Here is a 24674-nt window from a genome sequence, read left to right on the forward strand (position 1 = left end):
AAAATAATTGTCTTTCAGCAAAGTCTGAGAAGCACCATGAAAAGCAACATCACATTTTATTTTGCACAAAAGCATCCGTGATTAAATAATGAAAATGCACTTCTGTGTTGTGCAAGAAATTCAGAAAATATCCTGCCACACATCCAACAGATGTCAGTCTTTCTCCATTACACACACTTAGACTCTGCTCAGGTCCAGTCCCGAGAATATTTTATACTTTAAACCTGCAAAATAAATAAACCACTGATTAAAAACTATTTAATGCTGCTGTCCTTTCACAAATGGAGTCAAAATTATGCCCCCTCACTTGGAATGTGAGTTAAAATGAAATACCAAAAATACAGTTCTGTAGATCGATATTATTGGTGCCAATGGTAATTGGTTTTTAAATGAAACGAAACAGTGTATAAAAGTGTATTGAAATAAGGATTGTGTTGTGTCCCTAAATAGAAAAGCTAAAATATTTGATTTAATGTCCTGAGATGAATTAATAGTTTGATGAAGTGAGACACATCCTGAGAACCGTAAAAATACCACATCCCTCTGTTGCAGAATAACAGTCAAAACAATATTCATAACCTGACTGGAAATTTAAGGTCCTCAGAATGATGTTTTCTGGTCCTGACATTTGTCCGTCTTTACTGGACACTTTACCAACACTTGTCCCAGAAACTGAACAGGACAAAATGAATCAGATTCAACTTGAAGGTCAGTTCAATAAAACACCTTCTGTCCTTAAAACAGATTTACAGTGGAAGAGGCATGAAACAGGACAGCCCCCTTCCTCCCACAAATCACATTGCACATAAAGATTTGATTAAATGCATGTAGTGTCAAAGCCGTGTCACATTATCTCCACATTCATGTGTGGCGAGGAACAAAACAAAATATTTGACTGTATTAGACATTTAAATCCACGAACATGAGTCAATCTGGGCTGTGGAAATCCGCCCGAAACTGTTCCAGTGGGTCACAGGGGTGGGGAGGACGGCGATCCACATTCAGCAGTACGCTTCTCCTTGTTGTTCTGGTACATCGTCCATTTCCACTACATACGTGGTCCCCGTGGGGGGTTTGTGCCCGTTCGCTGGCAGTTCTAAGGGGGCCTCAGCGTCAGCGGGCACTGCAGTCAGGTACATGTCCCACATGGGCTCAGGGAGGTCCAGCATCTTCTGCTTGATCATCAGGCTCTTTTCAATATTTCGCCGCTTGTATTTAAACTCTATGATGGTCTTGGTGTATCTGTTGAGAGCCGTCACTGCAGAGCCCATACATGTCCCGAAAGAACCCCATGCCAGGCTGAGGAGAGGATCACAACACAACGGCTCAGTCATTCTACTGCAACAAACAAAAGCCAAGAACAGGTGCACTGGCAATGATTTTTACATTACTGCAACATTATCATTATTGTAATGCATTTCTTATCTTGAGAAGTATAACCTGCTTTCTCTTGGTAATGGGTTTAATATCCTTATTGATTGTTGTTTATTAACATTTTTGCGCACTTATGTATATTTCTTTAATTATCATATTGATAATATATGGTCTAGTACATATTGTACAAATTGCTGTTCTAATTGTTTTAATAAAGTGTTTTAATATGTATATTTTGTGTGTGTATATATATATATATATATATATATATATATATACACACACATACACACACACACATATATATATATATATATATACATATACACATATATACACACACACACACACACACATATATATATATATATATATATATATATATATATATATATATATATATATATATTTTTTTTTTTTTTTTTTTAATTATTATTATTATTATTATTATTATTATTATTATTATACTTGAATGGAGCAACTGTAACACACCAAAATTTCCCACCAGGATTAATAAAGTATTCTGATTATCTTGTCTTGACATAAACATCTTTTCTTAACAAGTGTATAATTCTAGTATAATTCTGGCATTCACCAATAGCTGAGAAATTATTTTAAAATCTTCAAGTAATACAACTTGTTTTCTTGTGATAACATTATTTTGTTAACTTCAGATAAAAAAAGGTTTCATGTCATCTTTGGCTGTTTCTTTCCCTTGTTTTCTTCATCATGAGAATAATCTGATTTAAAGGTTAATTCTTTAGTTATCTTGATATAATAAGGTTTACTTCCTCATGATAAAGGGTTCATACAGTCATCTTTAGAAAACAAAGATTGTTTTCTCCTGACAATGGATTTATTTTGTGAGGAGCATGGTTATATCGAGCTTACAAAATTATTCTTCATTTATCTCAAGATCATTTCTTCTTATTACTTATAATGCAAAGTCAACATGCATGGATGGAATATTGACAAACGGAGCAACTGATTGAAGCTGACAAAATGAAATACACATTAGTGACCAATGCATTAGACTGGTCCTCAGTGAAAGTCGAACACAGGTGGGAGCTGCATCATGTTTTTTCTGCTGTGTATCGGTCGTTTGGTTGTGCTGTATTATGTTTGTATCTGCAGAAATCAGCCTGTTTTCTCAAGGTAATGAGACTGAACCCTTTCTCACAAGCCAATTTGCTTTGTTACACCTGAGCCCTGAAGACAAAATAATTATGTTGTCAAGATACAAGGTGAAATGCAGAGGTTGAATTTCCCTTTAGGGACAAAAAAGAAAATGGTATAAGTGAACTTCGAGACAATGGCATTAAAAACATCATGGGACTGTTCTCAGCTTCTATAGAAATATCTCTAGGAACAGATGAAGAGTTTTCTTTTCTATCTACACTGTTGCCCTTAAAATTGGAATAAAAAATATTTAGCTCTTCTTGTGAAAAGATTGTGATAATGTGATTTATTCTTGACAGATAAAGTGTTATAGTGATAAGGTGATTACTGACATGTATAAAGAGGAATAAAGAGAGGAATGTGTCTAAAAACACACTTATTCCAACTTTATGGCCAACAGTGTAGTTATTTAGGGTTCTTACATATAAGACCAGCTGTAGTCCCAGGTCTTGGGCCTCCAGTCTTCTGGTCCCATGGCAACTGCCAGCTGGAAAATGGTGGTGAACATCATGTGGGCCACCATCCCACAAAGGCCTGAGAACAAGAGCAAACAATAACATCTCAAGTGAAGTGTACATCTCTTCCAAAACTACACAACAAAGTAAAACAATGGTCTTTCTAGGACCCACTTGTTTTAAGTTCAGGAGCCACATACAGCCCAATATGATCTAAAGTGGGCCGGACCAGTAAAATAACAAAATAATAACAAATAAATAATGTCACCTCAAAACGTTTCTCTGTTTTAGAGTGCAAAAAGTTATATTATGGAAATGTTTATATCTACAAACAATCATCTAAAAAATGTGAATAACATGAACAATCTGAAATTTCTAAAGAAAAGTGAGTACAATTTTAACAATATTACACCTAAGCTTCCCACATGCTCAGTACAACTGACAGATCACAGTGGATCTACAAAAGCACAAAGCATTTATTAGTAGGCATAATTGAATCAAATAGGTCTGAATGTGGCACCTGAATTAAAATCATTTTGACACCCTTTCAGTGTAATTTTTGCACTTCACAAATTCATCCAACATGCCAGAATGGACCCTGTGGAGGGCTGGTTTTGGCCCATGGTTCACATGTTTAACACCCTGTATTAAGATAACTATACTTTTCTCGTTTGCCTGCATCCATGATGATAACACCTGTGGAGAGCTTGGGTTGTTTTATCTGTGAAAACCTAACGCTCATACCTGCATCTCCTCTGCTCCTGTAAACAGCAGCTACTGTTGTTTTACAGATGCACCAGCTCAACATAGACTCCCATATAAGCACATGCAAATCTAATACAACAAACCTGTAAGATTCACTGCCTGTTTTTCATTTATTCATTCATTTTCTGCAACTGCTTAATCCTCTGGAGGGTCTCAGAGGTGGAACCCATCCCAGCTTACATTGGTGAAGGCAGCATACAACCTGGACATGTTGCCAATTCATTGCTGCACACTGCATGCTCATAGGGGACACAATTTAGATGATAGATGATGCCTTTTATGGCCCACTGCAGTTGTAGTTAGAGTAGTTAACTACACACACCAACTAACTTATTTAATTACTTCAATCACTCTTACAGATAAGAACAGGAATATAGCTGATCTACTGCAGAGGCTAGTAGATTACTCATTTAACTATATGTGGTTGAATACTTACTCCCTATTTATTGCTATCTTTGAATGAACATAAATTCAATTATGCACATTTACTAAGTATCCTTCAATGTTGGGCTGAAATGATTAATCGACTTGAATCAGTTAGAAAATTATTTGATTAAAATTTTCCTGAATCAAAGCTTCATTTCCTTAATTTCGCTGCCGCTAAACATTTGTTCCGCTGTTGTGTTTCACATGGACACTTATTGTGATGCACATGACACCAGAATTGCCACAAACAACAGAAGAGATGAGGGCAAAAAGGCAGAAAATGTCTATATGTTCACTTTTCTTCATTGTACCGATCACTTACTCCTTCAAACTTAAAAATATTACAAATATTTGGCTTTATTTTTTTCAGTTGTATGTTAGTTCTATCTTAAGTTGCTGATGATTGAAGTGCACATTTGTTTGTAGATGTTCTTTGATATGCTTGCTGACTCTGTGTCCGGGTGTGTGTGCGTTTGCGGATATTTTTATATAAAATTTTATACTGTTGTTATTTCTATACAGATAATTTTATATAACTTTTTACTTTTATACTTTTTGTGGTTGTTGTTTCAACTTGTTCTGGAATAACGAACCAGTTGTTTGTCATTTTCAGACATGCCTGTTTCACATTTTTAGTATTTTTTTGCCTATTCAAATCATTGTTTAATTTTATCAAAGAAAATTACTGACAGATTAATCGATTAAAAAAATAATCGACAGCTGCAGCTCTGCTTCAATGTAACAGAACAGATAAATGAAACCCACTTCTGTCAACCTGTTTAATGAGTCAACAAAGCTGATCCTAGCTATTAGTCCTACTGAGTCCCAGCTCATCACATACTAACACTTGGCCAGAGCAGCACAATTCAACACACCAGGGTCATCTAAATAGTATCTAGACAATGCCATGGGTATGGTTTGGATGGTTTATGCATAAACAAACATGGTTGGGGCTGGAAAAAGGACTAAAGGATAAAACATAACATGAGCCCTGATCTCCTGTCCACAAAGTCTGTCTACAAACTATAGTGTTCTATGTGAGGTCATACATTTACTTCTGCTTGGTAGTGTGCATATTGATGAGCATCAGAATAGGATGTATATAAATTATATCAGTATACCATATGACAGTGGTTCCCAACCTTTTTTGGCTCGTGACCCCATTTTAACATCACAAATTTCTGGCGACACCAGACATTCAAAACACAGACTTTTTTTTTTTTTTATAAAATTAATTAGATTTTTGATCATGTAATAGCTGGCTATACTATGTTACAAATAAACATTAATTTTAGACAACATTTAGGCTATATATTATGTGTATTATTATTTATGGAGGCAGAAAAGCCAGGTGTAGATTACTGCACAAAGTGAGAGTTTTATTTTCCTTGGTCAGGATATGTACACTCAGTCCAGCTTGTATTTACAAATTAATACAGAACAAACAATAACTCAAACTATGAATTATAAAAGAGCTGCAGCATCTGAAACCGGCCACAATGAACATTTGACAGATAAACAGTACCACAGTGCTTCAGTTTCAGCTTCAGAGTTTGCCATGTCTTTTATGTATTGTGATTGTCTCTCTCAACTCACCATATATTTTTTTATGAATAAGTTTTTTATTTTTATCAATTGCTAGAAATTTCAGGCGACCCCATTTGAATTCCAGGTGATCCCACGTGGGGTCCTGACCCCAAGGTTGAAAAACACTGCCATATGAATATTCTGCTGTTTGTAATATTCTTTGCTTTACCATATTGCAGGTTCAGTTCTGCAAATTACATCAATGAAATAAAGGTTAGTACATGTAGACATTTTAATTTTGGTCTCTATTCCTTTGTGTTAATGATGAAAGCCACTGATTTAATCACAGAGTATTGGTTTTAGTTTGTGACTTTTACCTTCAATGCCTGAGCAGAACCTGTGATGTGTGATACCGAGTCCAGCATGTGAAGTGTCTATCTGCTCTGTCCCTGCCTGGATCCTGGTCTCTGCCTCTCCACAGCTGCTTTTCTTGGGATTAACTCATAACTGTGGGGGGGATGGGGGTCAGGGGATGGGGCAGTAGATGAGGCAACGAGGAGGGAGCTCCTCTGGGCAGGTCTTGGCACGACCCAAAACCACTGCCCGGTCTCCAATCCGATTAGTCCACAAACCAGCAAATCCCCTGCGGCGTTGAGTGGACAGTCCTGTGAGTTGGACCGTCATCCTCTGCGCTTTCAGCCTGCCTGACCTGCTGCCCTGCTCCTTTTCCTGCTCATCGACTTCAAAGACGCCTTCACGCAAGATACACCAACCACCGCACATCATCACTTACACTACATTCTAACTCATCTCCATAGGACTTCACTTCTGTAAATCAACCACAGTTGCTTGTATGATGCATGAATTTTCTTTGCATTAACCACATACCAGGAAAAAAAAACAATATGCCATACACTAACTTGAAAAAGGAAATCCCCTGACCTAATCCAGATTTAAGGCTCTTCATATATATAGCAGTCTTATATAACAGTGAGTGGGTCAAAGTGAATTCTAAACCTATGCCGGTAAGACATAGTATTTCATGTAATAAAGAAGTTTCTGACCTGCTGTTTTTTATTACTTTTTTAACCTTTGAAACTCTGAGTCATTTGTTTCCAATCGGAATCATTTCAATATAACAGAAAACGATGGATTAGCAGAAGCCTCATTCATATAAAACCAAATTATGATCAGAAAACAGCAAAGGTAAGACAACATTCGAAAACAGCCTATTTGTCTTGCTCAGTGAGTTTTACAGTAGAGGCAGAGAAATACTTCTACTGTACTTATAATATTTGCATTGTTGGATCTGTTTAGTGATAGTTTAACAGCAAAGTTTGTCTCATTGGTCTGCTGTTTCATTAAATTACTCATGACATACGCTGGTGTCAGACTGTTAGTTTGGTTTAGATATTTGCCTGTTGAAGTGCTTGTTGTTTTGAGTTGTGTTCTGTTGCTTGACAGTAGATTTTGCTGAGCTTTTTGCTGATGTTCTTCTGATTACGTGGATGTATAGAACACATATATTGTATTAACTTTATCTAGGGTTTACATAAGTTTATCTGAATCTAAAAGTCAAAATGTGCAGTCCATAAAGTGCAAGTGTAAAAATCTCCTTATGCTCATTATAAAGCTCAATTAGTTTCTTCATTTCCTTAAAATGTATTTTCTTTGATTCTGGTCTGTATTTGGTTTATTTCATTTCTTCTTCGTAGATGTGCATCACCAGACCATACCAACTCCAGCTTGGTGCATTGTATATAGATTCCTGTCACAAAGTCGGACGTTGCCAAGACCAGCCAAAAAGTTAGGACGTACTATTTTTAAGTTCTGCTGGTTTTATGTTCAGCTCTTGGTCACAATATTCAGTAAGCAAGACTTTAAAATTAAGGAATCTTGCAAAATGTGGGAGGAGTAACAGCAGGAGGGAAGATGAGGAGGACGAGATGAGGCTGAGGTAGAAATATTATACATTTGCTCTGTCTACTCAGTAGGACTTTACAGTGCCGTGGTGTAATATTGTTTATGTTGTTTATTGGTTTGTTTTCTTCCTGCTGCTTATTATCATTATTACTATTATCACTTTATTATTATCATTTTATTATAATTATCATTAGTAGTTCTGCTATTTTTAAACTATATATACATACACACATACATTCTGTACATATTACAATATACCATAATAACTTTTTAAATATTATTTATTATAACTATTCTATAATTTATATCCACTAGTACTTTCTAATGTGTAATTGTCTGTTTTTCACTACTATTTTCTTTCCTTTTGTCTTGTAATATTTCCTATATGTATACATTCATTGTTGTGCTGCTACTGGAATCTTTACGTCCCGAGGGTTCTGCCCAAGGGATCAGTAAAGTTCTATCTAATGTTATGTACCTACCCTCAACATCAAAACACTTCTTGGTTGACATGTGGACATGCAGTTGATGGTAACAAGCTAACTGGAGAAAGAATCTGCAGGTCTGTGGCTCCTCCCACTGAGATTTTTCTCAACCAATGAGATTATTTCTGCCCCTGTTTGTATAACTGCGGCGTCAATCAGATGCACCATGACATATCTGTGTACCAGCTTATCAAAGTCAGGAGAAGGTCGGCATTGGTTCTATCAGTTATAACAAGTAAACACACCCATACCACTCTTTCACAGCGTCCTCACTGTCTATTGGTCATTTGGTGTAATCTGCAAAGTTACCTGAAAGGGCAGTGCACAAAGCAGCAAAGGCACTGAGCTTCAGTTTGTTCATGATGCTGAAGCAGGGACACTGTTCGAGGGTCATCAGAGCCCCGCCCATGAACAGCAGTGTGAGGTACAGCGTCTCTGCCACGATACACAACCACAGGACTCCTGGGAAAACAGAGGGAGGAGGGGACAGATGTGTGGAAACAGAATTGAGTCGTGTTGTCCTAATAATACCCCTGTTCTGTCTGAATAATCCCACTTGTCAGGCAGAAATGTAGACTATTTGGTACAATAACGCTTATAAATAGAGGTGGGAAGTATTTTAGTGGAGCTTTCACCTATTTTTATGACCACATCTTACTTTTACAACCTATATTTTAATAAAAATATCTTCAAATTTTCAAAATAGGTTTAATTGATACCTGTAAGTAGATTTCTTTAGCAGTCAGATGATGCCATTCTTTCAACATTTTCCAAAAAATGACAATGTAACATGAAACCAACACATGAGCTGACTATAGACATGATAAAAATGCTCCAGGTTCAATTAATCAATCATGACATCAAAGAAAGATAAAAGTGAGAAAGGTCACTAAAAGGAATGACTGTGATAAAAAAATAAAATAAACCTCTGGACTAAGACCCAGGTTAAAAGAAGTTTAAATAAGTTAAAAACTAATAAAAAGGAGCATGAAACCCTATAAAAAGAAGTTTAAAAACCCAATCAATAGCTACACAAATACATGATAAATTCCTAAATAGATAAATTATATGCAATATATTACTATAGCATGAATATAAATCTAAGAAAATTCTCACTTTCAGAGCAAAATTTGACCATTTTCATACAAACAAACCTCTGCACGATCTAATTCACAGAAGACAACAGCAAAGCGCAACACAGTTAAACACATGCAATAACCCTTTATTATCTCTCCCTCTCTTCAATTGTATCATATCACAATATTTACGAACAATTTACAGTAATATTCTGGAATGTTACTCCACTTCGAACTGAATCAGCAATATTTGATTATAATGTTGAAAGTCAACATAATTCAAATGAGCAGCCATGCAGGCGATAGAGATTTTAGATGGACACTTTAAAGGACAAGTTATCTCATTACCTACTGAGTCAGAATTATGTAATTACATTTATTACATTAAATACATGAAATGTAACAGACTTGTGTTAAGAACTTTCACTATAAGTCTGTAACTTTTTTTAAACAGATGTTCCGTGAAGTTCGGCATTTTACCATATCAGCAAGAAGCACTAACATTAGCTTAGATCATGAGTTTTCCCCATCTCAAATTCTGGTACCAACGAACTAAGATGGTGATGGACAAGGATTTAAACCAGTAGACCACAAACCAAGGGGTGACACCATCTGTGTTCCAGATATAATTATACTATACAAGTCTATGACTGAACATACTGCATACAGGGTGTGCACAACGTCTCTTTACAATTTAAAAAATGGATTACAAAAGCAACTGATGATATGTTAATCTGATTTGTTCTATGTACTCAGTGGTTATCAGAGTCTTTAATCACACTGCATTTGTGTATTTCAGGTACCCTGTTGATGAAATAGGTTCTGTTACAAAAAGCCCCTATCGTGGATTATTGAAACAAAATCGGATGCACAGACTTAGCGGACCTACAGGGTTAGGTATGGAAGACATCCACCGTCACATCTGTCAATTTGTGAATGGCACAAGAAATTTATGGAGACAGGGACAATCTTGGGTGAAGGGAGGAGTGGACGACCAATCACTCAGGTATCACTCCCCTAGATTTCTTTCTATGGGGTTATGTTAAAGATATTGTGTATCGTACAAAGATACTGGACATCGCCGACCTGAAGCTAAAGATCACAATTACACAGCATTAAAGCACCTGCCTAAGCTTTCCAATTGTGGTGTCTGATCTTGTTTTAACCCTCTCATATCTGTGTGCAAGCCATTTTCTATCCCAATTAAGTACAAGGACCATGCTCACTCAAGTGGTATGGCTGATACCTGCCATTGTGGTAATGAAAGCATGAGACCTTGGCCTATCAATAACCGTATAGATATTTTCTGAAACTTATGGAACTTTCATTTTTTAGGCATTTTTCTGAGTGTATACTTTTTTTGGAACACCCTGTAGAAGTGTATTAAATGAGGCAAAAAAAACACCAATATCTACTTCTCATTTTGTAATAATTTCCACAGATTTGTCTATTCCCAAACCAAGCATATATCTGTATAACAAAGTCTTCTGATTAGTGACCACAAATGCATTCAGGGAAAAAACACAACTCAATGCGCAGGTAGTGAGCACATACACACCTGTCAATCAAATCCCAATACAGAAGACATTAAAGCTACTCACTATAAAATCTAATTAATGGAGCAATCATTTAGATGAATCAGGACACTTATTAAAGGCTACAAATCAAATAAATGAGACCAAAATGAGTCCTAGAAAAAACATCAGTGACTCAGTATTTTCCAAGAGAAATATAATAATATTAAGTCGTATTAAATAGTCTCTATATTTAATCTGTTTTGTTTTATTTTTTTATTGCTATGTCTGTCATGCATTACATTCACTGTTCTGTCTTTTCTATGTTATTCTCGCATCCATGTAGGTTGAAACCAATCTTTATATTGTAGCACACTGACGGAAATAAAAAACACTCTTCACTGAATGCCTTAAAAACAGTAATAAGCCTGTTTTAATTATCTAAATTCAGTTTTAATTATAAAATGCATTTTTCACTGACCTCTTTCATGCTCAGGAGCGATCTCTGAGAAGTCTCGACAGTCAAACCCTGTGGTCGGAAAAAAAAAAAGCATGTTTCACATAATGTAGAAAGTAACAATAAAATATAGAGCACAACAATATGAACGTAAGAACTGAAGTAAATATTGAAAAACAGAGCATGTTGTTCCGTTTATTGAAACAAAACCAAATTCACAAAACACTTCTTTGACCACAAGTTTACGGTTTTTGGATAATGTAAAAATAGGACTAATATCCCTGTATCTCACCGGCATGTTTTATCAAGCATCAATACCAAGTTGAATTTGTGAGGTTGTCAGGTTCTGTTCTATGCTAGAGTCCTGTGGTTTGATGCAGGAGATCAATTTACTACTAGAAGTGGGGGGTACTTTCACTGGAGGAGAACTCATTAATTAAATGAAAGTCCATATATTTATTTACTCCAACACCTTGATTCCCATTGTTCCGAGTCATTTCTCACCTGGGGCTGCAACGTTAGCAATAATTGGTTCCTACCTTCAATATAAATTGTCGGGTTGGAACGGCTGGAACGTTACTTTCTTTTAAACACAGTACAGCTAACTAGTTTATGGCAACATAACTTGAGACTTACCATATCAAATTTAATACCTTTTAAAGACTTTTTTAAAGTATTAAATGCAGATTTGTAAATTCAAGACCCTGCATTATGTGACAAAATCATTACAAGATTTTAACTTGGCTGCATCAGCATCTCCAAATGCTATGAAAAATACTCTGTTCAAAACATCAGTTGAATCTTATTCTGAATTCTAAATCTTTAAAGAAAGAACAGAGGCAATAGTCTCAAATTGCATTTTTCCATACTGCCTTTTGTTTCTTTCACACTTATACGGACTTCAAAATTACTTGTTTTGAGGTCTAATGCAACATGTTTATCAGAAAACCTCAAAATGTCAAAACATCATGTGGATACTGAATGGAGGTGTCACAATTTAAGAGTTCTGCAACATTATTTTTTCCAATAACCAAATATATAACCAAGTTGCCAGTGCCCTTGGCTGAGTGTGACTTCAGTATTTACTAAGATGATAAAGGTTAAAATTGCATTGCAGAAGCACAGTTGTCCTGTAGTGAGGTGGACATGACTTCATGTTTGCTTTTATGTTATGTTATTATGTGACTTTTGTATTTTTATTATTACTATAGATTACCTCTAAAGGCCTGAAGGGGTTTCAATAATCTCACCTCACATTCCTGCTTCTTTCTTTTTGCTATTGCTTTTATATGTGCAAATAAAATATATAAGCTGATATGTGAATCATTCATCACCATCAACTCCAGTCAAATGAAACTGAAAGTCTCCTCATTTTAACATTAAATCTGTTGATTCTTCACCAGGGAAATTTTGTGTTAACGCAGCAAAGAACGACAGCAACATTAACCATAGAAAACATACATTAACAGTAAAAAATACAATATGCAGCTATGCATTTAGAAAAGGAATAACTGTAAACATAAAGAAGCTATTTCACACAGGAATAATGGTAAACATGGTGAAAATAGTCTAAATATTCTCTTACCGTTCATGTCCGCTGCCTGCTCACAGGAGAAGAATATCCCCGTATGAAACTTCCTCAGCAGAAACTTCTCCTCCCCGGTCTCAAAGATGTACTGGACCAGCCGGCTGTCATTAATGTTGGAGCTGTTGAAGCGGATGCAGAACCACTGTTTCACCTTGACGGGCGGTCCTGTGCAGAAGGGTTTGGCCACCTTCCTGGTACCTTCGCACCAGTAGCTGGTGGTCACTGCTGATAAGGCAAAGGCAAACGCCACAAAATTGAGGGTAAGTGCCAGAGAAGCCCGCCGTCCACGCTCTAGCCTCATGGTCGAGGCCAGACCAGACGAGATGAAATGAAAAGGCAACTAATCCTGGCTTTTGATATGTAGCCACTGGGTTTCGCCTCCCAGCCGATATATCAAATCTTCATAATCTTGTTGCATTTGGGGCTCCCTGGGCGAGAAAGAAAAATCTGTACATTTTCCTGCCGGCACTAATGATGTGGTTCCACTTCCATTCAAGGATTCCTTCTCTGGATTCTCACAGAAACAATAGGATCCCATTGCAGATCAGTGTTTGTCTGTTTCACATGAACTCTTCTCCACCGTTCGTCCAAACCCCATCGCTCCTCCCCTTCTTTAAATCTTCGCCTGCTATATTATCCATTACAAATGGCAAATTATATTCCAGACTTCCTTTGAGTATATTAATAAAAAGAGATTACTGTGATTACTGTGGTCTTAGATCATAATCTAGCACAGCATTCTTCATGTTTACATTTACCAGATTTTTCTGCATTTCATGTCAAAGCATTTGGAAGTAATTGCAGCCACTGACACAAGATCAAATGCCTGTTTTACAGTCACTGACCCCTGACATAATGTGTACAGTCCCACTGGAAAATCCATCCATAGTGTGTGTACAGCCACAGCAAATCTCTTCATGTCTTACAGCCTTCTGATGTGGATACACTGCACATTACAACACAAACTAACAGTATGCAAACGTGTGGAAAGATGTACAGAAATGAACTGCAGTCATTAAATTCATCATAAAACATGTCATCTTTGGTTTGAGCAGAGCTAGAAAACGTCCTTCTTTTTAACTCCGGCAGAAGTTCAGATAATTGTGTGAAAACACCCCGTGGTGAAAGTAAAGTGCTGATGACTATAGAAGTGCTTCTTTATTATCTCTGAAATGTCCTCAGAGTATGAACGTCTAAAGTTGGCCTTTACAAGACATTTACATCAAACTGAAACTCGCATAATATTGTTATAATGTACAGAGTATTAAACCATTTCAACTACAAATCAAATGAAAAAAAAAAAAAAAAACAGACTGAGAATAATGAACATTAATTTCACTCTAATGTACAAATCAGTTTTCATTGTCAGCAGCAGAACTCCAAACATTATGCTGCCTTTTCTCTGCAGTCCCCTCTCCATTTACTGCCTGTTCCATCTGGTTATGTCTTTTATAACCACTGTTGTTTTTTCCTGTCAGGAGTAATATGCACTGCACTATACACTAAGGGTTATCTTTTCTATACATCATCGCATCCATTTTGGTTGAAGTGGGTGATTACATTTCCCTCCTCTGTGTTGTTAAAATGCCTTAGGCTCTATAAGTGCATCTACATAATTGTATTTTAGTCATGTTCTGGAATTTCACATTGAAAGTTTATGAAGTACAAAAAGTTTAGAAAAAATCACAATTTTGCAGAAATGTTGTTCTGCTTGCATGAGCTGTTTTTTATTGTTCAATAAGGAGTTAACCCTTTATATGGCACTCATTAGTCGCTTTTCCACTGACCCTCAAATTGCGCAAAAATAATTTGCACATAAAAGTTTACCTAATGGACAAATGACAATTTTGCCAAAACTCGTTTTTCAATGAAAAGTTTTTGCGCTGGCAAGAGGTGGTTTTTCGGGCATAGCACAAATAGTATACCATGCAAAACTGCAATGAAAAGACCTTTTTCCGCAACTAGAGTCACGTGAAAAACAAAAAAACCAAACTGATGTTGATGGATGTAACAAGCGAAGATGAAAGGTTTTAAAAGAAACATGGCGTAGTATGTGTGGACACACCAGGAAACTGAATAATTTTTTAAATTTAGTATGGGATAGAGGGGTAATAGATAATAATAATGAATAGATCTGTAAATCAACACGATATTTACGTTTGTTGCCATGTTTATGGAATGACTTCTTGTGTCATCTCGCGATAATAAATGAACAAATCATTGCATTTCTGGCTTAATGGAAAAACCGACATTACACACTGCTGTTTTTTTGACATTTAGTAAATATCGGTAAAGTTTTGCACAGATGTCCAATGGAAAAGCAATTATTGAAATACTCTGAAAATCAAAATTTCAACCTCAATGTTCTATTAGACATCGTCATCTACCTTCTTGTCAGTTGGCATGACAACAGTCTCCCTCCTCTTGCCATAAAACATCTGAGCAGCACCTGCTAAAAAGTAAGCACATGCAATAACACAACTGTTAGGTCATAAACTGACAAAAATCAGTCATATTCAGTATTTACAACTTCAAAATTTCATAAAATCTCTCTGAATCAGTGGAGGATATTATAAAAACCTACATGCTTTTTGTCCTCACTGAGGCATGGGATTGGCCCAATACTAAATGCTTGCAGAACTCACCAAAAGTAGTCACTTGCCCGATAAAGGGTTAAGGTGTGGGAATGGAAACAAATTCTTAGAACAGAGTAGAGAATGTTTTGTCACATGTCAATGCACAGAACGCTGATGCTCAAAACTCACATCTGGTGTCTGTTGACTCTGGTATTACTGGCTTTTACTTCCTCCTGTCCAGGTATTTATTATATAACAAAAACAAAAACAACTGTACAGGAGGCTTACAACTCTGTCACATGGACTGTCTTCAAACTATTTTTACTTTTGTATGTTGTGTCAGTGGAGATGGGTCCACTAAATCCAAATTTTTCAACTAAATTACCTAAATATTCAATTAATTTACTAAATAATACTATCTACCACATCAGATTCCTGTCCTCTGGTTCTACTGTTTAACATTGTCAGTGAAATGAACAAAGGGTCTTAATCTGAATAATCCTGGAGCTCTTTTTGTGCTTAAGCAGGATATTTTAGTTTGTTTGACTGGATGACCATTGGATTACATGTATTAGAATAAAACAAGTTACAAGTTAAAAGACTAAAGTTATGAGAACATTTTGTGAAAATTCCAGGCACTTATATAACCAAGTATAAAACCCAACAAATGATGTGATGCTGTCATTTGCTGGTTCTAAGTTCAGACAGTTACAGAATTAATGGTGAAACTAATTGACTTCTACTTTGAGTGTAATACACAATGGCACATCAATGCACATCATGTCTCCAAAGCTCCTTCCATGAACAGAATTAATCATTAATTACAAAAAATTCACCATTTCAGTTTGAAACATAAACTGTCATCCATTGGTGGTTATATTCCATTATTCATCAGGACCCATATGTGCATATTTATTGAAACAACATTAATATTGGTGTCTTATATTCATATAAAGACCAATAAGTGCTATTGTGGGGTAATTATTACAAGTATTGTGGTTTTAATAATTCAGATTACTCTATGTAACTGTCTATATCAACTTAAAAATGAACACAATGATAACTAAATTAATGAAATGATCAAATTGAAAATATATATAACAAAATAAACAGAAAATGTCAATGTATCTGCATAACACTTAGCAATGTAACTACATATTTACCAAGACTGAATCTACTTTTATAGTGAAATTGACTTGTTAATGTTAAACATTATATTAAATATTAAGGTTATGTTTGGCACGTTTAATTATCTCAATCAAATGTTTAATGCGCATTTTACAACTTTATATCTATTTAATAATTTCCCTTTCCACGATTTAAGTAAAAAAAAGAGATTTCTGAAAGCATGCTTGTAGTGAATCATGACACACTCTTAGTTGCTATGGCTGATGTCTTCAGTCAGACTATAGATTTACAGGTATGTTGATAAAAGCGAAGGGCATGCAGAGTGTGCTGACACTGGGGGTCATCATGAACCCCTGTGTGCTGTGGTCTGCTCCTCTGCAATGGGATGAGATTATCTGTAATAGTCTCAAACCAGATTAGAAGACCATCTGCTGCAGTGGTGGCATAACCAAAGCGAGTGAAGGCAATTAATGATCTGTAAATGTGTAAATGTGATTAGTAAATGTGCTGACTAATGACTGGGGTTCCTCAGATCCTTAAGAGAAAGAATGAGTATTTCAACCCATAAGGTGCAGCATTACATTGGTCCCACCCTAATTGCTGGGTGTTCTGGGTCTTCCAAGCCACATTCCAAGCAGGAAGTTAACTAAGACTGGAGTATCTCAGTATACCTCGGCCAAAAACGTGGGCAGAGAACTCCACCTGACACATCCACCTACTGCTGCAGAACCCAGAATAAGGCACCAGTCTAGGACAAACACAGATGCATCTCAATAAATTAAAATATCATGAAAACATTATAATTGTATATAGTTTAGACCAGGGGTGTCAAATTCATTTTAGTTCAGGGGCCTCGTAAAACCCAATTTGATCCCAAGTGGGTTGGACCAGTAAAATAATAGATATAATACACTGCAAATGCCAATTTGTCTCTTTGTTTCAGTAAAAATAAATGTGATTTCCACCATAAGTGAGAAAATACAGTACAGATGAACACATAGTGAATTACCTGAGTTACTATGCACTTGATGCTAATGATGCTGCTGTGGTGGAATGTAAAAATTAGATGCTGTTTTGAGGGGGGGATTCCCCCAACTCTTATTTCTATGTATCATATGATTATTTTGTTTATGTATGATATGGCCCCCCGCTGTTGTTTTTTTTTTTTTTTTTTGTTATGGTTGTTTTTGTCTAAGACAACACTGTTTGTTTATGTACTTGTCTGTGCTGGTTTGTGTCTATGTATACTTAGCTGTTCATAATGACATGTTGTATATGTGAAGGAACAGAAACTGTATTTTATATTTGTTCCACATGGCATAACCATCCATTCATGTCTCTCCAGCCTCTTCCTTTATATTTGTATTTATTCTTTTTCTTTTTTGTGTTAAACGAAACAATCGATAAAGATATTTACCAGAAAAAAATAAGTAGGATTTTGACTGGATTATGTCTCAGCTTATTACAAAATTTACAGATCACAGTAGATCTATAAATGCACAAAACATTTAGTAGCTTGTATTATATTATTAAAATTCCACTTATTTTTCCTAAAACATTTCAGGTTTTTAATCTTTGTACAGGTTATTCACATTTTATTGTGAAAGAATAGTTTGCAAATGTAAACATTTTCAAAATGTCATTTTACTTTTTATGTTAAAACGAGAAGCTGTTATTCTACTAGAGATGTAATTGGTCTGTATGTGGCCCCTGAATTAAAATGAGTTCGACACCCTTGACTGTTAATATCTTTAGAGTAATTTTTGAACTTCACACATTCATCCCACTGGCTAGATGGGGACCTTTAGTGGGCCGGTATTGGCCCATGAGCCATATGTCTGACACCCCTGTTTTAGATTCACTGCTCATATAGTGAAATAAGGCCTTTCTGAGTAGAGTTTGCATGTTCTCCCCGTGTCTGTGTGATGTCACTCTGTCCAAAAACATGTACGAAAAGGTGAATTGCTCAGTCTAAATCATCCGTATGTGTAAATGTTTGAATGAATGGTTGTTTGACTGTGTATATCAGCGCTGTGATGAATTGGTGACACATCCAGGGTGAACCCCATCTTCACCTGTTGGTAGCTAGGATAGGCTCCGGTATCCCTGTGACCCTCAGGACAACAAAGTGGTTCAGAAAATGGATAAACTGATATAGTAAAATAAATATTTAATTTCAATGATTACAGCTTACAGTGTATCCCTGTGAAATACATCTAGTGTCTTCTAGACGACTGTAGAGTGAGTTCCTCAAAATATTCTGAGATACAGTTTTTCTATTTAACTGTAGACTAAAATGATCAAAATTAAAATGAAAAAATGCTGAAATGTTTCCCTTTCTGAAATAACAAAAAATATTTAATCTTTTTACCATAGTCAATCTTTTGGAGATGCACCTGTAGATGTTCTAACCCTTGGCCTTCCCAGTGCTCAGATCCAGCTGAGCCGTGGGTTTGTGCATGGTCCTACTTCCATGGATAACTCTCCACCCTGTTTATCCACAGGTGGTTCAAGACCCTCCTCCACCTGCCTTAAGGGCTACAGTCTGAATCAGAAACATTGGTCCACCTTAACTTCATAACCTCAAGTTTAAAGCTGTTCATTTACAAATAATAAAGAAAGGGAAAAATCATCACTTTATGATTTCATAAATTCCACATAAAAGAATGAGGTGTCATCTGCGAATGAAGTACTTCAGCCATTTAAGATCCTTCCATACAAGACGGTGATGATCAGGTCTCCCAGATGTTGAACTTTACAGGATTAGCCACCTGTGTGTTGTTGTGTTTAATCCTCTCCTTAAACCTATCCCTGTCTTCAAAAAGGTGTCATAGTGCACAGTGACGTGTTTATCCTCTTAATCTTCAAGACAGCTGTCTGGATTTACCCAGCGATGACCATAATCTCATTATTGAGGGACCGTGAGGAACCTGAGTGCCTGCCTTGAGGTTTTACACCCAAACACAGGACAGCACCGGGACACAAACTCCTTTTCCCACAGTCAGAGTCACTTTACAGGATGGGGAATACCAAGAGCAGTGCACTGTCCAAGGAGCTCCTGGAGGACTTGAAATCCAACACCAAATACAGTGAAGCCGAGCTCTGTACCTGGTACCAGTCCTTCCTGAAGGAGTGTCCTGGTGGAAAGATCAGCAAGGAGCAGTTTGAGGGAATCTACGCCAGCTTTTTCCCAGACGCTGACCCCACGGAGTACGCACGGCACGTTTTCAGGAGTTTCGACACCAATGCAGATGGCACTTTGGACTTTAAGGAATACATCGTGGCTCTTCACCTCACATCGGGGGGAAAGACTCTGCAGAAGCTCGAGTGGGCCTTCGCACTGTACGATGTGGATGGGAATGGAACCATCAGCAAGAATGAAATCCTAGAGATTGTCAGGGTACTTATACCTTCAACTGTCATTACAATAACAGCTAAATATATCTACTGTAACTTTTTTTCAAGTTTTTTAACACATTAACACTGGGAACACGATGGTAAAGTACTCCAAAGTTTGCTTTCTCCGCATTTTGTAAATCCACTTGGATAATTTATCACTACATGCTTCACTATTTAAGCAAATTTATTTGTATTACACTTTATTTTTAATCACACTTACCAAAACCACAGCATGCACAAACTGCATTAAATGATCACATAATGATAAAAGACTAAAAGTGCTATAAACTATATAACAAATGTATGTTTTAAACTTATGAGAAAATCCATATTGGAAAATAAAATAAAAAAAAAAAAAAAAACACAAACTAAAAACATCATTTAAACACCTATGATATTTCTCACTTTTAAAATTGTATTAATAATGAATTCAGAATTAAGGGTTGTAAAATTATTTTTTTTACTGAATAATAAAATACTCTCAGTAGCTAATGTGGCAAATTTTAACAGTTTAACTTTTTTATTTCCATTTTCCCATTTAGTTGAATCATTTCAGAAAAATATCGAGAAAATTGATTTGAAGATTCAGCTCTAAGAAACTGAAACCAGGGAATGATATAAAAAAAATCTTTTCATCAGAAATGTCTTTGTTTCTCCACCTATGAGAGCTACTTAAAACTAAATATATAACTGTACTAGAATTTGTATTCAGTCATTTTCCTTCATTTTAGTACAAAACAAACACTATACTGTAAACCACACTGTTTAAAAATGTTCCATGACTGAAAAGGGAGCAGGACAAACTAAATATGTGCCTGCTCTTTTCTTTATAATATCAGAACTAGTTACAGAATTGCAGATGGCCATCCTCTCCCATAAAAAAACAATATATCCTTATAAACAGCCATTATAACATAAATTATCATTATTTTGTTTTTATACACATTTTAACCAAGATCATGATGGTGCAGAATTAAGATCAAGCTCACTCGTTTCTCTTTTGCAGTCAATTTCAACATGATTCCTGTTGATGACCAGAAAAACCTCCCTCAGGATGAAAACACACCTGAGAAGAGGGCTGAAAAGATCTGGACTTTCTTCGGGAAACAGGAGAACGGTAATTTAGAATTCAGTCACAAAAAAAAGAAGAAAAAGAAAAAACTTGATATTGTAAACAGCACACTGTATTTTTTCTGTCTTCCATTTGCAGATAAAATCTCTGAGGGCGAGTTCATTAAGGGTGTGATGGAAAACAAGGACATCCTGCGCTTGATACAATACGACGAACCTCAGAAAATCAAAGACAAGCTGAAAGAGAAGAAGCAGTAGTATTGCGTCATATTAAGACTGTTTATTTTCATGTTTACATTTTACTATCGTCCGACTGCTTGTCTGCTTGACCCTCGTTTGTTTTTCATTTGGTCGCAGTACAGATTGTTGTCTTTACACCAAGAGTAGTCTGTCGATGTTGTATATGAAATGGTGAAAACACTCATTCTACGTCTCTGATTTGACAGTGCTTGAGTCATGACCCCTCCCATGCCAGCTTCTCCTGACAGCCACTTCACCCTGTCATGACTGGCAGCATACCAGCATGTTTTTAACACTCGGGTCCATTCATTAGGTTGATAGAAAGTCGAGACAAGAGCTCCTTATGAAAGGAATTAGGCTCGGGTTAACAATCCACCTGGATCCTATTATGGGCTGAAGGTCAAGTAGAAACAAACAAGCTCCACTCATTGACTAGTCAGTGTAATGTATGCGGCACAGAGAGGAAAATGCTGCCTGGACCTGCTCTGATACTCCTCTTCATCTCTGTTTTAAGTATTTTAAGGCAAATTCATTATCAAGGGTTGGATCACTGCAAAAGACTAGGTCAATACACAAGCATTTGCCTTTTCTAGCACAGATGGAAGAGTAAAAAGTGGCAAAATAACACCTCTGCTTATGTTGTGTTGTTTTTATGCATTTTTAAAGGTACCACATGGAGTTTTTTCATATGTTTTAGTATGTTAGTGTCTAATACCACTGACTGCAACAAGCCTAGACAATGCTCCAAAAAGCCCTGGCTCCCATAGACCGACACGGAATTTCTCTCTAAAATACTAAGTCATAATTTTTTTTAAGTCTCTGGAGACATTCTGGATCTGTAAATTATTCCACTGATAATTTTTAAGGCAAATCAGGCTGTGATTGATAGTTGTCTTTGACATCTTGCAGGTTCTATTCAATGTATTAAATGTTATTTTTTTCCTGACAGACACCTTGACTGGTTAACACATTACATTACGTCACACTTTACTAAGATGTAAGAACCATCAAAATAAAGCTTTGAAATATGAATTTATTTTACCTGTGCATGCATTAGCAAGTCTACCAAAAGTGTTAAAGTGTGTAAAATTCTAATGTATTCATCAAACAAAGAACACTGGATGAACATAAAGTAAGAAAAGCACATTTAGTTAAAAATTCAGATACTGTAGCTCCCCCAGTCCATATGAACACCTAACAGCCTAACAGTACATATTTATCTGGGCTATCTAATGCTGAGTAAGTTGCCATGTTAAGTGGGTAAACAGTCTAGGTTCACATTTCAGAAAATAGTCTGTATGTAAAGATGGACACGGTGATGCTGTTTCTTTCCTTTGGGTAAAACTGAACATCAATTATTAGATCAGAAAAATTATGTTTTCAGAACAAATCTACCTGTAAAAACTGTAATTATCTTTGGGGAAAATGCACTGGATGTGTTTTATGAGTTTTTAGTTTGGTCCCACGAATAACATGGAGGCAGGATTTAAACCTTTACCACAGCCAGCCACCAGGGGGAGCTCAACATGTCATGTATTCACATTTAGAGGGCTACAACGCTGCCAGTCTTTATATTCAGTGTGTGGTTTCAAATGGTAATACATGTTTGATGAATAAATAGTTTTTACATGCAGGGTTTGCATTTTACCATCTTACGGTTGTCCTTTGCAGACAGTCCTAGAAATACTGGTCACAAGCTCCTTCAAGTACCTTTAACTATGCTAAATTACTATCACTTGTATAAGTTGTAGTGTTCTCTACTGTATTTATTAGCCAGAGCAGGTGAAATGTGAAATAAGTTTATAAACATTATTATTATCAGCAATATTACTGTATAATGTTATGATTAATGCTTAGTGTTAATTATGCTTATGTTACTCTTTTTGTAAAAACACACTCTCTAACTTTGACTCAGTGTATATGTCCATTTGGTACTGTTTATCTCAGCCTCAACTCATTTTATGTCCACTTAAATAAACCAGAAAAGAAACAGGACTGTTCATCTCCTGCCTGTTGTTCACTGTAATCTCATCATACAAGGCGAGGATGTCAACAAAACCATCTGGGACATAATATGGTAATTCCAATTCTGTATGTGAGCTATAGCATGTTTTATGGTTTGTGTAGCTTCATGTTGTTTGAATGCAAACATTTCATGAAGTCCTGAAAAGCTGACGTTTAGAATATATATGGTTCTTGGTGTTTCAGTCAGAGCCTTCACAGATGAATGTCAACAACCCACACACACATTTCTACCATTACAATCTCATGCAATATAAAGCATCACAAACCTTAAGCATGTCTGCATCAACATGATCAAGATCGGCTGATCTTCAACAACCACAAAGCAAACACAGACCCCTGTGACATACAGAAGTTACTGCAGCATCACATCAGGACTTACTTTATATCACTGAACCAGACCAGAGCAAGTACTGTCACAATGGACTCTATGCACAGCCCCACGACTTCCTGAATTTCAGGTGGGTCCTTTATTTCCTGTTAGGGCTGCACGATTAATCGATTTTAAATCGAAATCGGATTTTTTAATTAGGACGATTTTTAAAAAAGGGAAATCGTAAAATCGATTTCATCTTTCTTCTGCCTCCCTCTTCCTGTGACAGCGGTCTGTCACAGAAGTCCGTGTAATGACCACGGACGTTAAATCTGTTAATGAACCCGCAGTACTTATAGCAATATAAGCCGTGGCTTCACGCAGGGATCCCGCAATTGAAATATAGCGAGATGGGGATCACTCATCTTCCGTTGTCCCGGATCCGTACCGTACTGTCTTCTTCCGAACCGGGTCTGGGTCTCGGGGTCATCAGCCTCAGCAGAGGAGCCCACACAGCCCTGTGCCCACACACATCCCCCAGCTCCACAGATAGAATCCCTCCAGTGTGTCCTGGGTCGGTCTATTCCACGCACAGATCCCTCAGTTTAAATAGAACCACATGTGGATCACTCATATTACGTGGTCCACGCACGCACGACTGATGCCTGTCACTGACTGACACTGGAATCACTGCTGTGGGCCCAGGTACCCCAAAAAGGGGGAAAAAAAAAAAAACCTCTTTTTTTTTTTAATAATTAATTTAGTCCTCTTACTTCCTCTTACTTGCCTAATTTTTCATTCACAAATGTAAGTTCTTTAACACAAAACCAAATATTTATATTTTGTAAGATGTTGAACTTTATTTAAAGCTGTTGGATAAATGTGGAAACAAAAAGGCTATAAAAAACATAAGTATTTGTTCTGATTTGGACATTTTATTATAGTGTATTCCCCCTGACAAACTTATGTTATTTTCTTGTTGTATACATTGTTTGTGTGCTCTACTTCATTTTAAAGATTTAATGAAGAGAAAAAACAAAACAAAACTGTGGGTTCATCACGTGATCCCATCACAGCTTTGAGGTCGGAGCAGTGGCTTGCATTGTGGACTGCTCACGAAAACGACATGCTGACTTCTGTTGTCTTTTCTAGTTAT

At 36.4% G+C, this 24674-nt stretch overlaps 2 protein-coding genes and 1 long non-coding RNA gene across 4 annotated transcripts; 2 read left to right on the forward strand and 1 right to left on the reverse strand.

Annotated features, from left to right (window-relative positions):
- Window positions 1–32: 32 nt before the first annotated feature.
- On the reverse strand, window positions 33–14828 carry LOC115424509 (germ cell-specific gene 1-like protein). The gene is made up of 5 exons (XM_030141822.1): window positions 12767–14828; window positions 11206–11253; window positions 8444–8596; window positions 2976–3087; window positions 33–1299 (listed from the first exon to the last, which is right to left on the reverse strand). The coding sequence occupies exons 1-5, from the start codon at window positions 13068–13070 to the stop codon at window positions 1002–1004; spliced, it is 915 nt and encodes a 304-aa protein (XP_029997682.1). The 5' UTR covers window positions 13071–14828; the 3' UTR covers window positions 33–1001.
- Window positions 6017–23175, forward strand: LOC115424512 (uncharacterized). 2 transcript variants are annotated; one of them, XR_003936089.1, is made up of 2 exons: window positions 6017–6027; window positions 22050–23175. It is a non-coding gene; the product is annotated as an uncharacterized LOC115424512 (long non-coding RNA). The 2 variants fall into 2 exon arrangements; XR_003936090.1 differs by lacking the exon at window positions 6017–6027 and adding an exon at window positions 7397–7406.
- rcvrna (recoverin a) lies at window positions 19392–21991 on the forward strand. Its single transcript, XM_030141824.1, has 3 exons — window positions 19392–19867; window positions 20851–20989; window positions 21083–21991. The coding sequence occupies exons 1-3, from the start codon at window positions 19493–19495 to the stop codon at window positions 21199–21201; spliced, it is 633 nt and encodes a 210-aa protein (XP_029997684.1). The 5' UTR covers window positions 19392–19492; the 3' UTR covers window positions 21202–21991.
- Window positions 23176–24674: the final 1499 nt, after the last annotated feature.

This window comes from Sphaeramia orbicularis, chromosome 8 (genome assembly GCF_902148855.1).
Source record: "Sphaeramia orbicularis chromosome 8, fSphaOr1.1, whole genome shotgun sequence".
In the NCBI taxonomy this organism is placed as follows: domain Eukaryota; kingdom Metazoa; phylum Chordata; class Actinopteri; order Kurtiformes; family Apogonidae; genus Sphaeramia; species Sphaeramia orbicularis.